General features: G+C 45.6%; 1 protein-coding gene across 22 annotated transcripts in view; it reads left to right on the forward strand.

Moving 5' to 3' along the window:
* FHIT (fragile histidine triad diadenosine triphosphatase) overlaps positions 1 to 10,701 on the forward strand; it is a 1,380,560-nt gene extending 1,369,859 nt beyond the window's left edge. For 21 of the 22 annotated variants that reach the window (XM_049097821.1, XM_049097832.1, XM_049097822.1 and 18 more), the window contains one exon: positions 10,396 to 10,701. In XM_049097821.1, coding sequence (XP_048953778.1) covers positions 10,396 to 10,412 — 17 coding nt within the window. In that variant the 3' untranslated portion in view covers positions 10,413 to 10,701. The remainder of the gene's footprint in view (positions 1 to 10,395) is intronic. The other variant, XM_035702402.2, reaches the window with a different exon arrangement.
* The last annotated feature ends 395 nt before the right edge of the window (positions 10,702 to 11,096 follow it).

Here is an 11,096-nt window from a genome sequence, read left to right on the forward strand (position 1 = left end):
AAAGCTAGCTGAGAAATTCAAGCAGAAAATAGGATGGGACGTAGCAGACATTTGAATTTGGAGCTGCCAATCTCATCCACAGGCCATGCCCACTCAGTTTATTAACGTCCTTCTCTACCATTCTGTGTATGGACATAGAGAAGCCCTTGAAGGGATGATGCATATTTGAGACTATTGGCAGTCATCCGGATCATTGGAGAAGTCTAATGCAGGAGAAGCCCCCAGAGAGAAGTGAGACGAAAAGATAAAGAGGGGGGATGAATTCCTACATCCAGCCCACTCTTCACAGTTAAAAAGTCAGTAATTATGTCACTTTTCCTCAGAGGCTCATTTGAACTGGGGTTTCCTTACTTGCCATCGGAGTCCTGGCTACCACAAGGGCATAGACTACTTGCTTCCTAGAGGACCTTCTTAACCTTAAGGGTCTAGGACTCAATCACCAGCTATTTATTGAGATCCTATTTTTTGGTGTTTTTTTTTTAAGATTTTATTTATTCATGAGAGACAGAGGGGGAGGGGCAAGGCACAGGCACAGGCAGAGGGAGAAGCAGGATCCATGCAGGGAGCCCAACATGGGACTCGATCCTGGGTCTCCAGGATCAGGCCCTGGGCCAAAGGCAGGCGCTAAACCACTGAGCCTCCTGGGCTGCCTAAGATCCCATTTTGAGCCAAACATTGAGGCCGAGTAGGTGAAGCATCCTATCAGTTCCTGCCCTGGAGGAACAGACAGTCAATCCGAAACAATAAGACTCAATTAAGAACACGGAAGTATATGACTGAATTCTGTGCAAGTTCGTGGTACAATGTCAACAGTACCTGTGACCAAATTGATTTCTCCACCTTATCCCACCATAAAGCAGTTGACTCCGTGTCAATTGTGTCTAACTCCCGCTCACGCCCATACACAATTACATGCCCTCCAAGAGCCACCCCACGGTCGAGGATTAGCCAATCAATTTTAATGCGTATTTAAGGGATTTTTCAAAGTGTGTGAGTCAGTGCGTAAATGATAGATCATGTAATAATTAAAGCATTAAAAGAACCCAATTGAGGATTCTCTTTCCGCCAGCAGATATCTTTAGGTCAAGAAGGTCCATAAAAACTGGCAGATCATTTCCATTCCTTTAAGACAGGTAAAAATGGCTTTGAATGTAAATAGATGTTCATAGCAATTTTCTCTCTGCTAAAGTTCTGTATCTTGTTCCAATGAGGCCCACAAAAAGTTTAGAACTGTTGGCATTCTAAGCTGCAAACTGACGGTGTGCTATTGCTTTGAAGAAGTGAAAGCCGATGATATTGCTTGAATCATTTTTTAATTAGAAATGATAAGCCAGAGTTTTAGCTTTAGGAAAAGGAAGCTTTCTCACAGGCCCATCTTGGCATTGCAGAACTCTGGGCTGCTCTCGGGACTCTGTCCCCTCTCTTATCCACTCTCTGGTGGCTCCTGCAGGTTCCAGAGTTATCAACTTGGAACAAGGAATATGCCTACTGTAGTAAAATCAGCATTTATCTTTGACACCCCTATCAAAGTTCTGTTTTATTACTCTCTTCTCGAGGATCTGTTATCTATCCGGGCAGTTTTTTTTTTTTTTCTTTTAAGGTGGAAGATCTTGTGTGCGCTTAATTTTAATTTCTGTAATCCTTTAAAAGAATGAGACTCCATGGAAATGCAATGTAGTGCAAAAATTTAAAAGAAAAGTATTTTCAGTAAAGTCTAAGAACTTCCCCTCGTTCTGGGTAAGCTTTTGTGATATTGCAGTTAAAAATATAACTTCTATATATAGCATATCATATGTCAAGTGTTTGCTATGACTCTTAAAATATATATCTATACCCCCAAACTTATCCAAGGTCATACAAAAGAATGAACATGTTAAAATAGGAAATTCCTTTAAATGGCAAGCTAGCTTATGTCCCTCTTTCATACTTGAGGAAGCCAGCCAGGGCCTAATCACAAGAAGTTTTGGTGGCCACAATAAAGGACGTAGATAAAATCCAATCTCATCTTCCATGTCTCTCTCCTACACTTGTTTTTCCAGCCTCCCTGCTTCCTTGCTGTTACCAGATCATACCAAACATACCCTCATTTCGGGGCCCTGGCACCACTTGTCCCCTTCTGCCTGAAATTCCTTCCTTTTCTCCCTCCATTCAGGATTTAATCAGATGTCACCTGCTCCAAAAGGCCTTCCCCAAGTGCCCAGTCTAAAGTAGTGGCCCTGTTTCCTTCTTTCCCTTAAACTTCTCTTATTTTTCTTAATAGTGTTCATCATCTTCTGTCATCATATTATAGATTTATTTGCTTGTCTGCATCCTCCACTAGCAAGTAAGAATCTAAGGACAGGGTCATTGTCTCTAGCACTTGGAACAGCTCCTGGCGTATCATAAGTGTTCAACTTACCTGCTGATATTTCTTTAGATTGTAGAGGTGTCTTACCTGTATCATCCGGAGTTCTCATAACAACTCTACGAGGTAGATATAGAGTTAAGTTCCCGTTCTGTACGTAATGGAACTGAGGCATGAATAGGCAAAGTAACTTGATCAAGGTTACACAGCAAATAAGTCACAGATCTAACTTGAACCAGAGCTCATGTTCTCAAATACTAAATACTAAATTAACTCTTGAGATGCTCGCAGAGCCCCCTGTCTCCCTGCACCTGGGCAGTTTCACTATGTGCTCACTCCAGAGCTTCAGTCCAGGATACTATCACAGAGCAGTGCTGTCCCATAGGAACAGAATGTGAGCCACATGTATCATGTTAAATTTCCCAGCAGGGAAATTTAGGAAATTAAGGACTGATTAAATTAATACTTAATAATTTTAAGTAATATAATAATTACTATAATAATTATTATATTACTTATAAGTTTATATAATAATGCTTAACTCAATATATCCAAATATTGATCTTTATAATATAAAAATATAAGAAATGATTGAGCTATTTTATATTCTTTAGAATCTTTGAAACCTAGTCATTGTTTTCTACTTTCTGCACATCTCAAGTCACATTTTTCAGTGCCACTAGTTGGGTGTGGCTAGTAGATGCCCTATTGGCCACTGCAGCTGTAAAGAGATTGAGCTCTGGAATTAAGCACATCTGGTTCCAATCTTGCACTTATGTGTGACCCTTTCCCAGCTGGAAAACTGGGGTTATGATATCTACCTCATGGGGCTGAGGTGAAGACTATATGAGGTTTCTGTACATAAGAAGTACACCCCTCAGCACAAGAGCTGGTTGGCAGATGATCGGGATAGATGGCTTCCCCTGCTGAGCACAGCCTTCAGGACCTCTCTCCTCGCTCCACTTGAACTTTGTGTGCGGGTGCCTCTGTTTTCACTATCTGCCATGAGTGAGGAGGCCTCTGATGGGACGGAGCAAGGAAGAAGCCAGGATCCTGGCTTGAGTCTTGTCCCCTGGACCATCTAGCTGAGCTTTGGAGATTGTGTGAGCCTTCTAGCCCTCTTGCCAGGCACGTTTATATGCCCAACAAGGAGTGTCCTCCTGAAAAAAATAATCCTCGAGTCCTTAAAGTGAGCGTTCACTATCTCTTCTATCAGTGGGAGAGTCAACTTCCATGTCCCTACTGAGAAAAGCATTCTGAGCATCTTTGGGCTGGAAGGGAGTCTATCTACTATTTTACAAAGACAGAAACAGTGGTCCAGAGAGCAAATATAACATGTCCAGGCAGAGAGTGACAATAAAAGCTTAAAACCAGACCCTTCCTATTGAGTCTCTATCTGAACACCCATAGAGATAACTCCATAGAGAGTTCCCTGAATGGACTTTGGATATCTCTGCACAGATGTGTTCATCTCTGTCTTTTCATCTGCATCTCATTCTAGGTGTGAGAAAGAATCTCAGAAAAAGCAGGGTAGTGTGAAATATTCTGTGTTCCCAGCAGCCTTCAGCGGTGTTTTCTTGCCAGTTTTCAACCTTTGATCTTTTGGTCCCAAGCAGAACTTGAATGTAATTCAGGTTAGTCTCTTTGTGAGTCATCAAAGCAAAGTGGAACTTACTAACTGTCACTTTCATACTCTAGAGCCTTCAAGATCCCATCTTTTTGTTTTTGATGCAAGGCCCTGCCCCAAGTTATAGATTTTTATCCATTAGCCTAAGGATTTTTTTGGATTGTAATCTAAACTCACATGCAAGGCAAAAAGGACAGAGTTATACCAACTTCAGTACCTTTTAAATGGCAGAGAACAAAAAATATAATAACCCCATTAGGCTGTTTAATGTGCTGAACCCTGACAAATTCTCAATGTGACGATCCTTGAGTATTTGTCTATAATCCCTCAGCAAATACACCTTTTATTCAACCACAGAGTTGTACACACTCCAGACACAAGTGCCATTAATTAAATAACACACTCAGCAGACTCGCAGAGCCATTAATTATCAAAGGTAGCCTGCTCCATACTTGGCTCCAAAATTCTATTACAACAGGAGAGCACAAGTAGAGCGAAGGAATATGCGGGAGGAAGGTCACCCTCAAAAGCATGATAAGAAGAAGCTGTCAGACAAAGTAAATGACAAAGCATGTATACCTTTTCGCTTTCCTTTTGCCCCTTTGGAGAGTCGGGAAGAAGGGAAAGTATTTCACATTGTAGGGACTTTCTTTCTCAAAATTAGTTTCTCTCACGAAAGACGCAAGTAAATATAAAGTAATCCTTTTTCATTTCGACTGAGTCTCGGGGAAAAGTAATATGAGCTGAAGATTTAGAGACAAATAAAGCCTGTTCTTCATAAGCTCCTGCAGAACGAGAAAGCCTTTTAAGGAGGGTCTTTGCTGGGTACAGATACAGGGAAGGGGGTGTAAGAGGGACATACGTGGAAGACAGAGACCTTACTGGTTTCAAGTGGGCAACCAGGAAACGCTCAAGGGGTACCATGAATTCATCGGGAGTGGGTTTGCTCTGCTCTTCCTAAGTCCCCCCTCAAGCCTCAAAGGCTTCGCAGCTTCACTTGTCAGGAGACAGTGGGATAAAGGAAGCGCTAAGCCCTGCAGGGTCTCCGTAAATCACTCACAGCTACAAGCTTGGGCATCATCTTTCTTGTGTGTTTGCTGTTCTTAGTGTTTGATTTATCCCTTCAAAGAGAAAACTGACAATGCCGAGGCTGTGGCCACTCCATAAAGGACAGCCACCGGGTGAGCCCCAACGCTGCTGCAGAGCGGCACATGGCATCTCCCCTCCTGAGCGGGGCCAGAGCTGCGCTCCGTGCCCTCGAGGATGCGCGAAGTCGGGACTGGGCACCGGGGGGGCCTCAGAGGCCCTGAGTGGACACTTTCTCATCAGAGGACGCTGTGGTGTTAATCAGCGTGCGTGGCCCAGCACAGCGGAATGGCTTTGAGTTAGGAAACTTGGCACAAGGTCGCCCTGCTCTCTCAAGTGTGTCCTCTCACCACTCGGTGTCTGGCCTCTGTGCTTCGGGGTGACCCCTCCCAGCTCTAGATGGAAGGAGGATTGCGTCGCCTCAGAGTTACTCATCACAGTGGCTCTCTGTCCCCTGCCATTTCTCCCCCAGCTCCTCCTTTCCCCACTCACTCTAAGAGGTCGCCACCAGCAGCTTTTGTCATCCAATTTCAGAGACCAGTTTATTAAGAAAAAGCTGAAAAGCAGAGGTCAGAGGTGCCTGCCCGTGGGAAATTGGCCCTCTTGTTTTCCATGTGAGCGGAATGGCTTTCCATGGCCACCTCCCTCTATCTCTAGCCTGCTAGGAACTCTGAGTTTTAAAAGAAGAGCTGTTACAGAAGAATTTTAGATTCGTGTCTCAAGATTTTGTGTCACTGGTGAGTGCGATCACTGTGACTTAAAACCACTTTTTTTTTTTTTTAAGATTTTGTTTATTCATGAGACACACACACAGGGAGAGAGAGAGAGAGAGAGAGAGAGAGAGAGAGAGAGAGAGGCAGAGACACAGGCAGAGGGAGAAGCAGGCTCCATGCAGGGAGCCTGCCATGGGACTCAATCCTGGGTCTCCAGGATCACGACCCAAGCTGAAGGCGGCGCCACCTGTGACATCTCTTGTATGGATGCAAAACAGGTGATTTTTACTTAACCTTATGGGTAGGAAGTACTATCTTTGCAGGACAACACTTGCCTGGTATGTGTGGCTCTGCTGAACCACAGAAGACAGGCAACCCTACTAGAAGTTGGACATTTGCATCTGAAACCTACCAAAATTTGTCTCCAGCACCTGAATTACTTTGGGGCAGCTGGAGCATTTTATTGGGAGTACACTTTGGCGCTGAATCAAAAAGGAGACAGGGTTGGGATGCCTGGGTGGCTCAGTGGTTGAGGTCTGCCTTCAGCTCAGGGTGGGATCAAGTCCTGCATCAGGCTCCCCAGGGGAGCCTGCTTCTTCCTCTGCCTATGTCTCTGCCTCTCTCTCTGTCATGAATAAATAAAATTTAAAACAAAACAAAACAAAAACAGAGACAGGGTTGGAGCTCTTGGCTTTCACATTCAGTGATTCCTGCCCCTGCCACCGACCTCTGCCACCTGAGAGGTGTAAGCCACACTTCAGACCCATTAGATCAGAATCTTGGGGGGTAGGATGAAGGCAGGTCATTTTTTTAGACCTCTCCAGGTGATTCCAATGAATAGCCAAGTTGAGAAACTTAACCTTCAAGAAACAGAAGGGGAAGGTGTGTTGAGTGTGTGTGGGCTTGAATGTTCCTTTTGCATTGCATTGTCAGTTAGATTGACGGTGGCCAGCTCCCTTCCAGGTTCACCTACAGAAGAGAGAGATGGTGATCCATTTTCTTAGCTTCAAAGTGCAAACTCCTCCTTCGGGCCTATCAGAGAAGAGGCGGTGGGGGGGTGGGGTACAGGATAAGAGGTAGAAGCCTCCTTCACTGACACACTATTAAAAAGATGTTGGCTTGAATGCATGCAGAGGTTGGCTGGATCTGTTGAAAACAGAGGACTCTGCTCCTGTTTTGTGGAGAATGACTTTATGGGGCACGATGACACCTGTACATTCAAGGAGAAGAAGTCGGCGTGACTTCTCATGGTACCCCTGAGAACTCCTTTGGGGGGTTCCTTTGGTACCCCTGCTTGGGGGGACTCCTTTGGTACCCCTGCTTCTCCCTGTACTCACTAAAGCAAGACAACAAAATGCAAATCGACTTAAAAGACTTGCCTGAAGCATCCAGGGAGAGACAGACAAGACGATTACAGCACACACCCCACGGCCAATATTATTCAAAACTGAATCCTTCCCTATTAGATGTTTTTATTTTCCTAACAGACTCGAAGCCTTCCTTTCCAAAAATCTCTTCTGCAGTCCAGGGTCACGGCGTGTCCCTTCTGCCTTCACTCCCTACCCTGCAAAACAAACCTCTGATAGGAACTCCAGAACACACTGGTATTTCTCAAGCACCGCCTGGCCAGGGGATGGGTCATCCTCCATTCATCTGCCACTAGATTAGAGACATAGAAGTATTTGAAAAGCACCCGTTTGGGGCAACCCGGGTGGCTCAGCGGTTTAGCACCGCCTTCAGCCCAGGGCCTGATCCTGGAGACCCAGGATTGAGTCCCGCATCGGGCTCCCTGCATGGAGCCTGCTTCTCCCTCTGCCTCTCTCTCTGTGTGTCTCTCATGAATAAGTAAATAAAATCTTAAAAAAAAAAAAAAAAAAGAAAGAAAGAAAGAAAGAAAAGAAAAGAAAAAAGAAAAGAAGAAAAGCACCTGTTCATGGCAATGGGGCAAACTTCACACATTCTGGGCCCATGCTCTTTGTTCTTGAAGCTCCAGGAGGCCACGTTTTCTTGGACTGGTTTCCTGGCACCCAGTTTCTCTCTCACCTTGCCACATCCTGTGTGAAGCGTCTCCCCACAGGGGCCAGTGGCACCTTGAGGACACCACCTTTTGCCTCTTTGCACCTCCCTCGGGGTCTCACTCATACGTCAGTAAATACATTTGTTGATATACCCAAGTAGCACTGAAAAACCACCACTGTCTCAAGGTGCTATGGAAGAGAGCTAGGGGCACGAAGGGCACGTGCGATCTGACATCCAAGCAGAAGATGGGAAGATGAACACCTTGCCCAGGTGCGCCCTCTCCCCAGATAACACTGAATCTCTTGCTGCATCGCTAAGCTCTGACTTTCACTTGCTGTGACGGGCAGTGTGATGCAGAGGGGGAAAAAGCATCGCGGTGGTGACAAGAGCAGGGGCTAACATTAGTGAGTGCTTACAGGGTGCGGGGCTCTGCTCCAAGGGCTTGTGGGCCTTGACCCCTGCAGCCTCACCCCAGCCGCAGCCACAGGCCTCGCAGCACCTGCACGCACACAGGCGGTGGGTCACGAGGCCGGGTGGACTTCAGACCCAGGGCTCCTCAGAGCCCCACACGGTCCCTCACCGTGCTCGGCCTCGAGAAGCAGACGCTGCTGCCCACCAGCTTCTGGGCTGGTTGGAGAAAAGGAACTGCTGCACCCAGGCCTTCAGAAGCGAGGCCGACAGTTTGCATGCCAGAGCTGCGTGAGGGATGTGCCACAGAAGCACTGTCATTGTCATTCGACTGAAGGAAAGCCTGCTGCTGTACAGATAGAGGCTTCCATGGAAATTCAGAAATTACAGGGCTGGTGTCGGGGCGGGCGGGTGCGGCAAATAACACGGGGCCACGACGTTCAAAAGACCAAAAATAAAACCGAGGGAAACTTCTCCTAGGACATAAATCTGCCCTAGACAGATGAGGCGGAGGAAAAGAAAGGGCACATCCATTTTCAGGCCTGCACAGGTGCCTCTGACTCAAAGTCAATAATTGTTCAAGGCCAAAGAAAATGATGAATGATCGGGAGATGACCTGTATGTCCAGACAAGATGGGTGGTGCTGGGTACAATAGAGAACAGTCTCAATGTCATATAGAGATGAGACAGGTCCCCATCTCTGGGGGTGGGGTGGGGCTGCAAACTGACTGGTAGATATACCCCACTTTCCACCCCTTGCTTACAGACATTTGTAGATGTGAGGTGGGGGAGAGGCAGTGGAGTCTAAGCTCAAATGTGAAGGCTAAAGCAGAAGTGGCTAGGCTTCTATGTTCTGGGTCCTGGAAGGGACCAGATATGATTCCCAAGGGATACCCTGCCTGCCCTCTGCTCTCCGATCTTGTTATGTCCTTCTGGAACAAGCATCTTGTTATGTCCTTCTAGAACAAGCATAATGTTAGACTCACTAAAAACTCTCTGTGTGCCAGTGTCTCCTCACTCAGGTACTGGGGATGCCCTTGAACCGCACACCGGCCCTAGAAAGAGTCATTGCAGCTCAGCCTCCCAGATCGGTGCCTGGAGTGTTGTACACAGAGCCATCCACTTAGTATAGGAATAGCAAACAGGAAGTGAAAAGCAATGTAAATCGACACAGAAGTCTTTCGAAAACAGAAGGAGTCCATTTGTGCTTCTCAACAAAGTTCCTCAAAACCTCTTCCCGTATCACACCCACAGTAGCTCCGCCAAACATCTCCCAGCACCCTTTCTTCCAACCTTCCCTCAATATTAAGATCCCTAGCCCAGAGAATTCTCATCTTTCCTCCCCCTTCTGTTTAATTTTCTCTTTCCTGGAGCTGTCTGCCTTTCCCAATGTCCTCCAAGCCGGTAGCCTCCCCTTGTCCAGTTCCCAACCACTCCCATTTACTGATACCAATAATTAAGGCCCAGAAGCCAAGGTTCCAACAGGTTCTCCTTTGGGGTGGAAGGAGAATACCAGGGCTAGGAAATGCATTTGTATGATCTGGGGATTTTCTTTTCTTTCCAAGATTAACGACCCCCCCCCCCCCCCCCGGCTTTCGTATTTTATGAGTGGAAATCATTTGTTTTAGTTCTAGCCCAAATCCTCAAGGTAACTTAGCTTGAAGCAAAGCTAATACTGCCTGTTACAGAGTAGCTCGATAATTCCCCAAATCTCAGATTCTTACGGAGAGCTCATTAAAAAGCAGAGATTCTCGGGCCTCTCTCCAGACCTGCTGAGTCAGAATGTGGGAGACAGAGTTGAGAAATCTGTGTTTTTAACAAGCTCACCAGGTAATTCTGGGAACAACTATGCTTGAGAATCTATTCTTACCTAATTAATAAAGGTCTAAATTGGCTTCATTTGTATGTGAGACTCGAGTCCATAAGATAGATTCTTAAGAGACCATGGGGTGACCTCTAGGGCATGGAGTGTAAACGGAAGCCACAGAAAATGTGGGGATCTAGGGAGTACAGACATCAGCAGGGTTGGAACCCACCTATTTCACATATTCTGTCCACGTCTATATCGCTTCTCGTAAATTGTTAGTGGCAATCTAACAGATTAGCAGTAAGCAAACTAACATTTTGTTTATTGCCGTAACTCACCAAATGCTATTGGTTCTAACCAAATGTCTGTTTTTATGTTCTGTCATTTCCAGGCATGAAAGTAACTTGAACAAATCCCAAGGCATAAGGAAATGGGCCTCGTTCTCTAGGACTCTGCGGCACTGGAAATGAAGCTAAGCAGACTTTATTACATCCTACAATTCTGCAACCTTTTGCGAAGCATTTTATTACACTTGTGGAAGCCATCGGGGTTATGTTTCAATCATGATGACTGACAGGCTAACTTCAAAATAACAGCATCGACACTCCCTTCCACACTTCCTGGGCTATGTACTTAGAATAGAACCTTTTCTAAATTGTCCCTTGGCCTGGATGGAAATAAAATGGTACTTAAAATATTTATCTTGTGTGTTGGGTAACTTAAAAAATTGATATTTTGGGGCCTCTGAAAGGCATAACGGAGGAAGTCAATCTTTTAGAACTACCGTGCTTCCTGTAACCAAAGGTTTGTTAAAGCTGAGATAAAATTTAGAGTTTCCATTTTGGTAGCGAACAAAACAGAGCAAGAAATGCATAACCCTTCCTTGGCTGTATTCTCCTCCTGCCTTGGGTGCAGAGAGGCAGAGCTGAAAGAGCTTAAGATGGCAAAATGGGCTTCAGGAATCTAATAAACCTGTAATAACGTGATTGGACACCTTGGACTGGGCTATTTGAGTGGTAGGAATGTAACGAAAGGGAATGGATAAGCTCTTGATGTTGGCTGAGGAAGCATGCCCCTTGCCTGTAATAGTGA

The sequence above is a fragment of the Canis lupus genome, chromosome 20 (assembly GCF_003254725.2).
Source record: "Canis lupus dingo isolate Sandy chromosome 20, ASM325472v2, whole genome shotgun sequence".
Classification (NCBI taxonomy): Eukaryota; Metazoa; Chordata; class Mammalia; order Carnivora; family Canidae; genus Canis; species Canis lupus.